Source organism: Haliotis cracherodii, unplaced genomic scaffold (genome assembly GCF_022045235.1).
Source record: "Haliotis cracherodii isolate W230 unplaced genomic scaffold, xgHalCrac1.p SCAF_12, whole genome shotgun sequence".
Classification (NCBI taxonomy): Eukaryota; Metazoa; Mollusca; class Gastropoda; order Lepetellida; family Haliotidae; genus Haliotis; species Haliotis cracherodii.
Genome location: NW_027266267.1, coordinates 14,821,868 through 14,837,831, shown reverse-complemented (window position 1 = coordinate 14,837,831; position 15,964 = coordinate 14,821,868). Strand labels below are relative to the sequence as shown.

Here is a 15,964-nt window from a genome sequence, read left to right as displayed (position 1 = left end):
ATCAACCTGAATGGCACATCTCTGATATCATCACCCGACAATGAGATGTGAGAGTGAATGTTTTGTTCTGAGTTATGGCAGCAAAATAACAGCTAGATTTGGAAGACTGGATGAAACAAACATCGTAACAACCAGATCCTAATTTCTGGGGTATTGTGGACCTGTTCGACATTCTGTGTTCTGAAATTTGATGTAGTCCCACTGTAGAGTAGATACCACTTATTTTAGTTTGGAACCGAGCGCTTTCGCCATTCTACCATGACGGCAACGCATTGAAAACGGTGCTCTCTTGCAAAGCATAACAACACACGGTACAAAGCTCTGCAATCTTAGAACATTCCGAAAAGTGGTCACAGGTAGTTATATATGTCACAAATATTACAAAAGTCCAAGATTAAAAACACCATAGTCGTGAGTAGTTCAAAATAAGTGTGCAAAAAAACACATAGTTTTTCAAAAAGGAGTTGACAAAAAAACCTCCAAACTTAGTCCAAAGATAGTGAGTGAGCATAGTTAAAATGCGAAACAAATATATTTCTACAACAAACTTTATGAATTAACATTCTACTATTCATTTGGCATTTGTAAGTCTTTTTAGTTAGTTAGCAATTACCCGCAAAAAAAAAAATAAAAAAAAAATAAACGCCTCTCCATCCCGAACTCGGATGTGGCAGAACTTGACCTACATCACAGTTACTCACACTTCAAAACTGTCAATGTTGCTGCCAATATTTACATTTTCTGTGCCGCAGCTGACAGATTATGAAACAAGATGACAACCCTGATCTATGATGTGGTTCAACATTAACCTGTAGGATTTATGGGGAATGAGCCTGATGGTACAATGTGATTACCAATGGAACTGGAGTAGGACTGAACAGCCACTTTTTAGGCTTCAGACAAGATGCTTTTACGGCTGCAGACAAGTCAGCTATTTTGACATGAGAAATCTGCATGATTTGACCTGTTATATTGAAGTTTTCACGGTTTCAACGCAAGCTTGTGAAAGAAAATTAATGTGACCGTAGTTGTCGAGGAAACTGTCTGTGGTTTTTGTATGATTTTCTTAATTGTCCTGAACTGAAACTCATCAAGTTTGATAAGTTGCTATGATGAAGTGTGCTTGACTTCAGTTATGTCTGGACATTGTTTTGGCCTTTCGAGGGAAGCTAGAGAATCTAGGAGTTCTTTCTGATGGACTTTCAAATCCTCTCCTGCCAAATCCTTACGGTGGTGGTGAGGGGAGATGGCAATAAATAGCGATCACAAAAAGGTTTGTAACCACCATGTTGTCAAATCACCTGTTTCTTCAAACATGTTTTATAATGTTTTATTTTACTGTCATTGTCGGTTGTTTCCATGAGGAAATAGATGGTTCTGATTCTGGTCGCCATAGTCCCTCACAGTTTCAAAAACATTTCGATTGTATGCAAAACATACGCCTTCATTAAATCTTGTAATGTCATCAAAGTAGCAGTCAGGGTTGAGACAAAGAATGCCAAAAAGATACGATATCAAATAACCGTATTTCCTCCAATAGGCGTTAGGCTGTCTATGAATTTTGCGATAGCCCTTGACTCAGCGTGTATTAGAGACCAGGCTTGTATTAGAGACCCAGCATGTAATAGAGGAAATAAACATACGTTTTACAGTTCCTATGGGGGTGATCGATCGGCAACCATTTTTTTATGAAACGATGTGTAGGCTATTGATGTATTCCTAAACACGTTTTTGGTGTGAAAAGGCTTAATATATTTGAAAGGGGTTTCCGTAGCAAAAAGGAAACTCTTTTTAACCAATCAGAATCAATCATTCCTGAATGTCATGGTAGAATGAGACTGAGACACTGTTTGTTCCTTACCGAAGGGAGCCCAATCACACCATGTCTCGATATTCGTAACGTTCTCATTAGATGGAAATAGCAAGCGGCTACAGTTACGATGAAATACACTCTGAAAATGAAGGAAAAGGTTATATTTTTATCAGATAAAATTTAGCACAAAGAGCACAGGAACTTTGACAGTATTTGACATTAGTGGTGTTTGATATATTTTCGTTTTCCTTTTTCACTTTTAATCAATATTCAATGCACATGTTGTTACCTTGACAACGCTGATTGGTTTCCGAGACAGATGGTAGCAGGTATAACAGAAGAAGGTAAACACAATGATGAACACGCGGTATCTGCAACACAAACAACAAACAGTGTTCATCATACAGGCTCACATACAATGATGGACAGGTGATATCTGCAACACACACAACACACTGTGTTCATTATACAGGCTCAAATACAATGATGGACAGGCGATATCTGCAACACAAACAACACGCTGTGTTCATCATACAGGCTCACATACAATGATGGACAGGTGATATCTGCAACACAAACAACACGCTGTGTTCATCATACAGGCTCACATACAATGATGGACAGATGATATCTGCAACACAAACAACACGCTGTGTTCATCATACAGGCTCACATACAATGATGGACAGGCGATATCTGCAACACAAACAACACGCTGTGTTCATCATACAGGCTCACATACAATGATGGACAGGTGATATCTGCAACACAAACAACACGCTGTGTTCATCATACAGGCTCACATACAATGATGGACAGGTGATATCTGCAACACAAACAACACGCTGTGTTCATCATACAGGCTCACATACAATGATGGACAGATGATATCTGCAACACAAACAACACGCTGTGTTCATCATACAGGCACAAATACAGTGATGGACAGGTGATATCTGCAACACAAACAACACGCTGTGTTCATCATACAGGCTCACATACAATGATGGACAGGCGATATCTGCAACACAAACAACACGCTGTGTTCATCATACAGGCACAAATACAATGATGGACAGATGATATCTGCAACACAAACAACACGCTGTGTTCATCATACAGGCACAAATACAATGATGGACAGATGATATCTGCAACACAAACAACACGCTGTGTTCATAATACAGGCTCACATACAATGATGGACAGGCGATATCTGCAACACAAACAGAACACAGTGTTCATCACACAGGCTCACATACAATTTGTGCTTGTATCAGTGTAGACTACTGACCCTGAGCTGACAAGTCCTTGTTTTATCCCCTAAATCATGCTCACTAGGAAGGGTAACAACAAGTCCTTTGGCATGACGTGAACAGGACATTGTACCACTGACCTTCCATTCCCGTGGCAGATGCTCTGTCTACTAGACCACAGAGGTGGTCTTTCATAGTGCTATCAGCTAATAGTGCACGATTTCTAAAGGGAAAACTTTAACCTTCTTGATAATCATATTCTCTTCACATTTTTCAAAAGTCACCGCCATTTTGTAATAGATGTAAGTTACAATCAAGTGATCTGATTGGTTGTAAGCCACCAACATTGGTTTGACAATGATTCACACACCACAATTGAGTTTGAAAACACTAAAATGTTGGTCAAAACATTGGTGAGAATACAGACATTATACAGATTATAGAACTTCACAAACTAGTGTGCAAACTGTCCACACAAACAAACTTAGGTTTGGAAATATAATCACCCAACTTCAGTTACTTGTGTGAAGCCACCTATACTTCCATTGCTATAGAATATTTTGAACATGTTATTGGGGATTACCGTTTAAAGGAGTATCAGGGATTGACTTAGGCCGCGATGCCGTGATATTCTTGCATAGTTGTCGTAGATATCGCATCAATGTTCAAATAAGCGATCTTGTATATCTTGCAAAAGTTTTGTCCATATTGACACTCTCATTTTCACCTACAAAAATCAACAATGTTGTATTGCTTGAAAAAATGATCTACCGTACCTAAAAATGTCAATAAAAAACCTACACGGTAGTTCATTCAATCGTCAAAAGTTCTCAATCGAAACATCAATTTGCATACTTGCAACATTGCATGCTATCTCTAACTGTGCATAACCGATTCCTACATCACTGCATGGAGCTTTGCATTGGCTGACAATGGTGGAGCGCGCAACATTTTTTTATCCCTGATTGGCAAAATGAGTGTTTATTTTTACAATATATACACTTTGGTAGCACGAAAATCCTATTCCGTGATCTACAACACCAAGTCATTGAACATTTTTTAAAAACTGAAATCTTCACATAAATCAAAGACATACATGTATGTGCGTCCGTGCAGAAATCAAGAGAAAGAAAGGCAATCACGGGTCAAATTCAAAACACGACCAAATTTTGATTTTGGAATGACAACAAAACAAAAACTAAATGAATATACCTACAACTCTTTCTCCATACTAACATACAAATGTCAGATCACAAACGATCATATTTTCGATGAGATTCACCAAGTCTTGAGATAAGATGGCACTGAGTTTTCATGAACATGCCCTCATGCAAGAATGGTCACCGAGCGTGAATCTAGAGGCCAAACAGCAAGCTGGATTTAGATTTTATAAAATACATTACAATGTTTGCCTCCATAGTTCTCCATAAAACTTCAAAACTGTGACTTATTCTTTCAAATGTAATTCATAACCATCGTGAATGTCAACATTCTTCTAACTTCTGGTGATATTCCTTGCTACTGCACATGGCAAACATGCTGCCTTCTGCGGGAACTAAATAACTTATTTGTTGCGAATTAAACAAAAGGGCCAACATGGAGCAACAGTTGTTGTATACTGAACTGTCCTTTCTAATTCATTCAAAAGTCCATATTGATAAGCTTTAATTTGACACGGTCAGAGACCCGGTCTCTGATCAGTACACATCATGGAGGGAAAGAAGTCAGCGAAATTGACGAAAAACTGGAATGTAAGAAATGTATTTTTTGCCAACAAACTGTCACTATATCATTTCATCATTTTGTATATATTAAGTTACAATCTAAACACACATTGTTGAAATTTGTTAATTACAGATTGCATGCCAACGATATGAACAGCTGATGGTGGTAAACATGCCTCCTAAACAATCTATAATTGTCCTCACAAATAATTCCCCTCACAAACAATGAACAGAAATACATAAATATTAGAGCAATTTCTCCTAAAATAAACTATCAACAGAAATAAAAGTACTTTTGTAATGTTTTGTTAATACTAAATATGTTTGAATATGCGCAGTGGAATTGGATATCCGAGGATATATCCACAAATCTTGTAACATTAAATGCAACATTAGTGATGAAATATCAATGAAAATTAGCAAAATCTCATCATGCTCATCACTTGCTAAAAAATCTAATTGCTTTTGGACCAGGGGAGATTTTCTCTCATAGGTAAAAAATTCCAGGATAATCCCTTGAGTATCGTATTAAGTAGATCCACTGCCATTTTCTCATAAGGAGAAGAAAAGAATGGAGGATGCTATTGATCTCAATGATTGTTTCAAACGTTTGTACTGGATGATTCATTCAAATTCATTTGTGGATTTTCCCCCCAGCATTTTGCACTAGTCGATGTCTCTCTAGTCCAGTAACAGTATCAGCTGGGTTCAATACATGAAGATGACTTCCAAGACGTTTATTGACGTCATGTCATCTCATATGCTCACAAACAACTGGTCCATTTTCAATGATGATTCCAATGTTAGATTGAAGAAACTCTACTATTGATAGATTGAAAAATTATTTTCTTACCAGAATAAAAATGCCGAGTTTATGTAACATGTAATGTACACAGATGATTACTTTTGAGGATTCAAACAGCCATCCTTTCCCCATCCCACAAGAATCACAATGTAAATTACCTTGTCAGGTGTCTAAGATGATGAATGTTCCTGAGGTGATACTTGGTCCTTGCTGCCATGTCAGATAATCCTAACCAGCAACACAGCTCAATACTGAATACTTCTAGAAACCCCAGCCGGGCATCACTACTCTCTACTTCTGGTGTTTGTCAATGAATCTCCAGCTCATACCTACCAGTTCCAAAGTGAAATCAAAATACATTGATTCACAATAAGAGTTAATTTACAAATTCAGTAAGAAACAACAGACAACTTGGTAACGAGGTGGTCTTGCCTTATTGGCCACTTTATATTGCAGTGAGTCAGTTGAACTTGCTCATTATGAGCTTATAGGATTTGCCTGATTAATCTGAGGATTAAGTGATTATGTCGACCCTCTGAGACAATGGCCTGAATTTAGTATTAAGTCTCACCCTAACACATGACACAAAAATGCATTTTTTGGATAAAAATATTATTCATACTTATCCTATGAACACACAATGCCATTTAGAAAGTGGTCAAATGTAACAAATGTTTTATTTGGGATAAACCTTTCTTTGTAAAGTACAGATTCTCGTACTTTCCCGTCCGGTTTGAGAATCTGTACTTTACAAAGAAAGGGTTATCCAAAATAAAACATTTGTCACATGCTTATCCTGATTCATACTTATTTATTGTCTCTACTCATTTCTGAAAAGTAGTGGAAACTTCCTGAACTGTGTCCCCGGTAAGCAGAGAAAACATGTCCCCCGAACTCATCCCTGGACCGCGTATTTACATTAGAAGCCCGTGACCAAGCCCGGTTTCCTGATCTGTGTTATTCTAGCCATCATGTCAGAATTAAACCTTTTCTTTCCATAACTTACTTTGCTCAGATTACATTCTCCTAACCAGTTACACTAAGGGGGGGTGGGGGTGGGGGGTGGGGTGGCGCTAAATTTTCTACAGATTTTGGCTTAAAATGTGACTTTCTTTTTTACTATGCAGTATGTACTATCTGTGGTGTTCCGTGTTTCAGATGGAGATCCGCACCCCACCTGTGCTTCCTGCACCTCTCAACAGTGTACTATCTGTGGTGTTCCGTGTTTCAGATGGAGATCCGCACCCCACCTGTGCTTCCTGCACCCCTCAACAGTGTTCTATCTGTGGTGTTCATGTTTCAGATGGAGATCCTCACCCCACCTGTGCTTCCTGCACCCCTCAACAGTGTTCTATCTGTGGTGTTCATGTTTCAGATGGAGATCCTCACCCCGCCTGTGCTTCCTGCACCCCTCAACAGCATACTATCTGTGGTGTTCGTGTTTCAGATGGAGATCCTCACCCCACCTGTGCTTCCTGCACCCCTCAACAGCATACTATCTGTGGTGTTCATGTTTCAGATGGAGATCCTCACCCCACCTGTGCTTCCTGCACCCCTCAACAGCATACTATCTGTGGTGTTCATGTTTCAGATGGAGATCCTCACCCCACCTGTGCTTCCTGCACCCCTCAACAGCATACTATCTGTGGTGTTCGTGTTTCAGATGGAGATCCTCACCCCACCTGTGCTTCCTGCACCCCTCAACAGCATACTATCTGTGGTGTTCATGTTTCAGATGGAGATCCTCACCCCACCTGTGCTTCCTGCACCCCTCAACAGCATACTATCTGTGGTGTTCATGTTTCAGATGGAGATCCTCACCCCACCTGTGCTTCCTGCACCCCTCAACAGCATACTATCTGTGGTGTTCGTGTTTCAGATGGAGATCCTCACCCCACCTGTGCTTCCTGCACCCCTCAACAGCATACTATCTGTGGTGTTCGTGTTTCAGATGGAGATCCTCACCCCACCTGTGCTTCCTGCACCCCTCAACAGTGTTCTATCTGTGGTGTTCGTGTTTCAGATGGAGATCCTCACCCCACCTGTCCTTCCTGCACCCCTCAACAGTGTTCTACAGAACTGAACTCTAACACTATTTGTGTAAGTACTATGTTAACATTATGTAAGTGCAATCTATCAATCATTATGTAAGTAACAAAAAATCCCAACAAAACCAGTTAAATGCTACAATTCTTATATTTTGTTTATAAGTAAGGTATATGCTCAGACAGCGACAAGTGGATAACAAGTTATCTTGTCAACAATGAAAACGTCATCCTGAAAGTTTCTCCCCATTTTTTTACTGTAAAATTTCAGCTGCAAAGATGTCATTTTTAAAGTCATTTTGCAAATAATCTGGAAGAAAATTCAGCGCAGGTTGTGGCAAAAGGCCCAAGGAGATCAGTCATCTGTTTGCAGGTGTAAACGGCTAAAGAACAACAAGCTACACTTACATCACATCTCTTGACTTCTTTGAAAGCCTGGTTCTACAGCCTGATTTCTCTTCTATCCACAGTGTGATCATTCTGTTTGTCACTTCTCAGTAAGCACCTGAACAGTATCACAGTCCCAGGTGTGTGGTGCATCAACAGCAACAACACATCCATAACAACCTTTCCAACACCTGGTTAGAATCCAATCAACACTTCGTCCCGTAGCGTAGCTCACCTAAACTTTTGGATATTTGCAGCAGTAGGTACCCATCAAATTATTAGAAATGTATTCGAAATTTATGAAATGAAAAAAGTATATTGATTCCTATTATTCCTGTATTATAAAACAATGTTTGAACTAAATCTTTTCTTTTGGAGTTAATTTAATACAGCACAGCCATGCTTGATGAAAAATTAGCATATTTATCCTAAAAGACAATAAACTGATAGAAAACAGCTGTTTGGATCACTGTGTCATGTGACATTCATTGATTCGAAAACAACCTGTGGCATTTTTCTTTTATAGCGAGTATAAAGGATTTATTCTCCCTCTCAGAAATATATTTCCTTCCAAGGTGGGATACATAGTATTTTATCATGATCATGTGAACCAATCCGATCTCAACATTCTGACACGCAGGAATGATAAGAGTGAGTGAAGGTGGGTTTAACGCCGCTTTTAACACTATTCCAGTTATATCACGGCGTGTCAGCTTAATGTGGGAGGAAAGCCAGAAGTGATGCAGGTGTTAGACGTTTACCACTTCGGTGAAACCCACGAGCACGGGTATGGTGCCAACAGAATTGAGGCGAACCAGAGTTCAAACCCACAATCACAGGTTTCTGGCGGGCCCAAGGGATGCAACTCTGCACAGCGAATCACGGTGCTGTAGAAGACTGGGCCACCCGTGTCCCCAGGAATGATAAGAACTTTTAAAGTATGTTCTCACAAAACTTTTGAACAATTTTAACAAGCACTTCTTTTTCATAATTTCCAAGCTCCACAGGTACTTAACAAGTCAGATATGGCACAATGAAAGTAAGTACCATCTCAAGTGATGTTGAATCACAAATTTCATATTTTCATTGGCAAAGTTTGTTACCACCAGTTAGTTCACCTGAAGCGCTACAATGTCGTTTTTTACAGCGCATAATACTCTAAGAATCCGACTATGCTTGTCTCCTTCTTCTCATGTGATCTTACTCAAAAGTTAATGGCTTGAAAGGCCCAGAAAATAATGCCACAAGTCCATCACAACAGAAATTCCACAACAAGGGGCTTTAGGTCCCTTGCCTCGAAGGAAGTTTGGGCCTTGATTACACTGTACATGTATTTGGTACATTGATACATGAATAAACTGCAGAGTAGTTTGTGAGTAGGACATTTAAACAAAAAATAGTCATGCCTAAAACCTGAATTGAGTGAGCAAATGCAACAATAATATTACTGTTCACTGTGCCGTGACACTGCAAAGTCAGCTGGTACACATGAACATTCCACTGATACATCCATGCTGTCCGGCCACCTGCTAGTTATGAATTATTCTATTCTGATAGCTAGAGGAAAACAGATAAGATTTAACCAAAACATTATCTACATGGGCCAATAAGCCATTGACAGTCAGTCTATTGAAAGCAACAACTGACCGGGTGTGGGCAGAGATTGCTGCCCTGCATCCCTGGTGACCATTTTCAGTTTGTGACATGAGAAGGAGAACTACAAATATTAGGAACCCATATTGGAAACTGTCAAGAACTCAGTTAAACTTCAGATTCATAAGTAAAGCAGTTTCAGGGGTTGTCTTACCGATGATATGACAGACAAACCAGCCATACAAGGTATCACTACTGCCATAGTACCCCACAGTTTTGCAATAGTAGTGCGATACTTGTCAACTATAGTAATAGTATTGCCATAGTATTAAACCAACTTCATAATTATATAATTATATTATATTAATCATTGTAATGGAAATTAAAAAAGTGTTGCTGACAATCTCAAAGATGGCCATTTTCCTCCCGGTCACTGCCCGAACCAAAGGAAGGTAACTCTAATCTGAGGCTGTCACGATCCTTGCTAAGCAACCACACAGACATTTTTGAAGTTCGCAATATGTATGCTATATCTCTAACCAATTGAAACTATTGAGACTATCAATGGTGATGTATACTATCAACCGGCATTGTTACATTCCTATCGTTATAGTACTACCGTTGGGCAAACACAAGTTGCACTCTTAAAGTGTACTCTTCAGTTACTGTGAACTAAGTTTAACCATTGTTAACAGAGCCATCATGATTTTAACCATTATAAGAGCACAAACTTAAAGCCCTGCATGACATGCTCACTGCTCACAAGGCCCAACAGCCCTGGTGAGCCAATAGCTAGACTGCCAACACTGTTATTATATAATGTGAAACTTATACGAATTGATTTCATGATTTATGCTTTTGGAACATGTGGATGAAGGTCGAGCTAAGAGCAGGAAGAGTGGATGAAGTTTAGAATGTGCAATTACAAACCAGCTCTGTTGTTTGTCACAGGTGTTCATATCTCAGAATCACATGTCTACAATAAAAGCGACCAGGCATTCATCTCAAATGATGGTGGGGGCAAGGGCGATAGCAAGAGCAAGGCTGACTGCCTGGGCTAGGGCAAGGGCTTGGGCGAGGGCAAGGGCAAGGGCAAGGGCAAGGGCGACGGCGAGTGCAAAGCTAGGGCAAGGGCGAGGGCGAGGGCAAGGGCGATGGCAAGCGCAAGGGTGACTGTCTGGGCTTGGGCGAGGGCAAGGGCAAGGGTAAGGTGATGGCGAGGGCAAACCTAGGTCAAGGGCGGGGCGATGGCAAGGGCAAGGGCAAGGGCGATGGCAAGGGCAAGGGCAAGGGCAAGGGCGATGGCAAGGGCAAGGGCAAGGGCAAGGGCGATGGCAAGGGCAAGGGCAAGGGCAAGGGCGAGGGCGATGGCAAGGGCAAGGGCAAGGGTGAGGGCGATGGCGATGGCGATGGCAAGGGCAAGGCCTTGGAAGAGGGATAGGGCTGGGGCAAGGTCAAGGTCAAGGGCAAGGGCAAGGTCAAGGGCGATGGCAAGGGCAAGGGCGACGGAGACGTCAAGGGCATGGGCTAGGGTAAGGGCAAGGGTGAGGACGAGGGTGATGGTGAGGGTGATGGCGAGGGCGAGGGCGAGGGCGAGGGCGAGGGCAAGGGCAAGGGCAAAGGCAAGGGCTTGGAAGAGGGATAGGGCTTGGGTAAGGACAAGGGCTTGGCGAAAGCTTGGGTGAGGGCTTGAGAGAGGGCTTGGGCTTTGTGGCGTGGGCTTGGGTGAGGAGGAGGGCAAGGGAGAGTTTCATGTACACATAATATGTTTTTATGTGACTATTTTCAATGAAATACATTGTAATTATTGTAATATTCCATTGGTGTTTATTTCTAACAGAAGGCGATCAGCATTATTTGTAAAATATTAACTCCATTTTATGTAAATATGAACAACCTGGTAAGACTGGTAAGTCTGGTGTCCATTTTCAGTCAAGACATTATAGATATTTCAATAAGCATATGATAAGGGTAAAAAAATCAAGTGTAATAAAAATTATAATAATAAATAATAAATAATAAATAATAAACTTTGACAACTATTAGCATATATCAACTATTACTGCATAAGTATGTTTGTTTCAGTCAGGACGTCAAACAATAACTATTATGAACATTTTAGCGCCTGGATGTGAAAAGCCTGGTGAGATGGAAGCCATCTTGGTAAGAACTGACTGTAACCAGATGGATGAGAGTACCCACACAACACATACATGTAAATGCAGCACTTCACTCACTCAACATGCTCAAACTAGACAGAAAAATATCAATTTTAATCATTTCAGAGTCTGTTCTCATCAAAAATGAAAAAAGTATTATAACTACAGTGCCTATTAAACTTAAAGGATGATAAATACCAACAATAGAGCTTTGAGTCATCAGTAATACATTTACGGCTAGAAGGCTGTATCACCCCTGAGGGGGGCACCAACTGAGACAAATTCAATCGCAGTAACAAGACCGTGGAAAGCCGGCGACTCCAGAAGAACTACCCATACAAAATAATGGGCAACATACCAAAGTGTTTTGTTTTATTTTAAATACATAAGTATCAACAAAAATAATATATTATTCCTGGAACAATAATTGTTTCCGATACAATTTCTAAAAAACTTCAACCATCAAATCAGACAGTAAATCAGCGATCTCGGACCATATCAGCAACTGCTTGAACCACACCAACTGGGAAAACATCATCTTCTCCAACAACCTCCATGACTTCATTAAAAGAAAACTAACAGAAGCAGTCCACATTCGCCACCACAAGCCATCAATCAACAGAGATCAAGGCTATTACATCCCATCCACCTATGAACTCATTAAGCAATTATCACCACACCAATGTAAACTTATCCAGTTTAGTTGACTTCCACCTCTGTCTATCATGTTGTTACAGTATTATCCCTATGTTGTCATTACTTAACCTACACATCGTGTATGCAATTGCTGTTACTGTTAATCCTCTACTGTTAATCCTCCACCTATATATATATTCTGTACTATGTTTATCATTCAGTCTTGCTTGACGGATCTATACCCAAATGTCACCAATACAGTAATTAAAGAAGCTGTTATCTACGGTGGCCCGAGGACATGGAGTCTGTTTTTCCATATTTTGATATTTCACTTACTTTTATCGTATTTTTTGGCAAATTAACACGATTTGTCTTACAGATATGTGATAAATCATGTGTAAAGAAGATATTGAATCGCTGAAAAGCGAAACGAAAATGTCAAAAACTAAAATGAAAATGTCAAAAACAAAAGCAAAAATGTCAAAAACTAAAATGAATATACAGAAAACTATTTCCTTCGCGGTGATAATATTCCCACAGCAGGGATAATATTTACAGGGAGGTGGAAATATCACTGCGGTGGGAATAGTTTTCTGTGGTTTCATTTTTGTTTTTGACATTTTCGCTTCACATTTCAGCGACTCAATAGCTACTTGAAAGTACATTTTCCATGTTTCGGTTGTTTTTATATTTGATTTATCACATATTTGTATGAAAAACTGTGTTAATTTGCGAAAGGTTACCATGAAAATAAGTGAAATATCAAAATATTGAAAAACAGATTCCATGTGCCTTATGGGCCACCGTAGTTATCCATAAATCCTTTAAATTCATAACACTGGACACAACATGTACATTGGGGAGAAAAGTGTGTTCAGATTACTGCTATTTCTGGCTAACTTTATGAGAAAAATGCAAACACTAATCTTAATATCTGCAAATAAAACAAGAGTCATCAGACACAACATGTACATCCCCACCACCCCCCGGCAGCTGTCTGTAAAGTAACCACAAGTAAATGTGCAATTCTGTATGAAATGAGTCAAGAGTTGAATGTTCTTGAAGAAGCATACATTGTTTACCAACAAAAGATCCACCATGGTCGCATCCATATGAAATGGAAAGTGAAACAAGTGTGTCTCTGTATATTTTTTTTAATGCAAACAAATGACAAACAAGGGTATAGTCAACAAAGTCATCTATATCCCACACCCATATTATCACGTTATGGTCCCAAACCAGGTAACTGACCCAACAATTCTCTTAGCCCATGTCAAAATAGCTGCAATATAAATTCCAAAATAAACATTTCTAAAACTCCTTAATATCAAATGGCACCAGTTCTGTATGTGCTTTATATATAGCCATGCAATGTTTGGCAAGGAAATATTTAACAGTTTATTTGTTATACTCCATAAGTGAACCCACCCTATATGAAAACTTAAATCCAACTTGTTGCCATCGAAACGTAAAAAATAAGAATTTCTAAAATTCCTAAATAGCAAAAGACACCAGTTCAGTATGTGCCTGGTAGACATGCAAAGTTTTGTAAGAAAGCAATTATCGGTTTTTGAGTTATGCTCCGGAAATGAACACCACCCTTATAGAACCAACTTGTTGCCATGGAAACGTAAAAAATAAAAATGTCTAAAATTCCTTAATAGCAAAAGGCACATCTTCAGTATGTGACTGATAGATTTTGCCAAGTTTCGATCAAATACACTGAATTGTTTTCGAGTTCTGCCCCGGAAAAGGAAATGTTAACAGGAAATATAACTGAAACAGCAAATCACCATGTCTTGCAACGTTTCATTGCAAAATTCATAGTTTCATTGACCAAGTTTGTTATCTCCTGTTTGTACACCTGTGTAGTATTTGACAAGTTATCCCCACACTGACCTCATTACAATACATCACAGAGGAAGTGTTTCCATGAGCCAGTCTGTAGGACTGGTGCACATATGTACACAGTGATTGTTTCTTTACAACTCCGCCATTTTGTTAACCAATAACTGCATGAATCCTGAGACAAGGCTTAGATCAAAGTAACATGGCAAGGATTAGGGAATATGTAAAGATGAAATGACAGCCCAAATGCAGACCCTGGCAGGGAGGAATCCAGATCTGATGACATGATACAGTGTGCAACAGTAGTGAGTGAGTGAGTGAGTTAGGTTTAACGCCGCTTTTAACAATATTCCAGTCATATCACGGCGTGTCAGCTTAATGTGGGAGGAAAGCTCGAAGTGATGCAGGTCTCAGACGTTTACCACTTCGGTGAAACCCACGAGCACGGGTATGGTGCTGACAAACCTAGAAACATAATCGGGGCGAACCGGGATTCGAACCCACAATCATAGGTTTCTGGCGTGCCCAAGGGACGCAACCCTGCACAGCGAATCGCGGCGCCTTAGGCGACTGGGCCACCCGTGCCCCCTGTGCAACAGTAGCTTAGATAAATATTTCCCACAAGTCAGCAGTGACCTGCAGTCAATAAATACCAAAACATTATTTGCTGTTTTGAACGGAACAGAGTTTGGTCTTCTTAAAGTTCCTCGAACATGTTGAGATACCTTTTTCAAATATTTTTTGAGAGGCTGAGGAGTGAGATTGTGGAAATTACTTGTGGAAAACATACACAACTTATAGAAAATGTAAATGAGAAATTGATCAAATTTATCATGACCATAAAAAGGATATATCACACCTTCCTCTTAGTGCAGTGAAATGTCATCCAAGTATAATTTTCATAAAGCTTTTAAACTATACAGCAATATGTGAAAGTCTCATCCAACCATAAACTTTCAATAATTCAATGACATCCTCTACTGCACAGTGATTAAATGACTAATAGGGGATGTAATAGCCTGCTGTCACTGAAAACCATCTGCATCCCAGCAGCACATTTCTCTATCAGTACATTGGGCAACAGGTGCTTGCTTCAGCAGGTGTGTGGGCTCAGAAGGGAAGCACAAGCATGTATCAATGACAGTTGGTAGTTGCAGGGCTATCCTGCATCACTTACAACTACCAACTACCCAACAATATCATCACTTAACTACCAAACACTGTCATCACCGACTACCCAACAATATCATCACTTAACTACCAAACACTGTCATCACCGACTACCCAACATTATCATCACTTAACTACCAAACACTGTCATCACCGACTACCCAACATTATCATCACTTAACTACCAAACACTGTCATCACCGACTACCCAACATTATCATCACTTAACTACCAAACACTGTCATCACCGACTACCAAACAATACCATCACTTAACTACCAAACACTGTCATCACCGACTACCCAACATTATCATCACTTAACTACCAAACACTGTCATCACCGACTACCCAACAATATCATCACTTAACTACCAAACACTGTCATCACAGACTACCCAACAATACCATCACTTAACTACCAAACACTGCCATCGCCAACAACCCAACAATATCATCACTTAACTACCAAACACTGTCATCTCCCAACTATCTGACACTTTCATCACCCAACTACCTGACCCTGTCAT

The 15,964-nt window shown here is 39.8% G+C and overlaps 1 protein-coding gene across 2 annotated transcripts in view; it reads right to left on the bottom strand.

The window, feature by feature from the left end:
• Window positions 1–15,964, bottom strand: part of LOC139458198 (glucose-6-phosphate exchanger SLC37A2-like) — a 62,362-nt gene that overhangs the window by 36,561 nt on the left and 9,837 nt on the right. For both annotated transcript variants that reach the window (XM_071239546.1, XM_071239545.1), the window contains exons 2-3: window positions 2,103–2,184; window positions 1,862–1,952 (exon numbers count right to left, since the gene is read on the bottom strand). In XM_071239546.1, coding sequence (XP_071095647.1) covers window positions 1,862–1,952; window positions 2,103–2,184 — 173 coding nt within the window. The remainder of the gene's footprint in view (window positions 1–1,861; window positions 1,953–2,102; window positions 2,185–15,964) is intronic.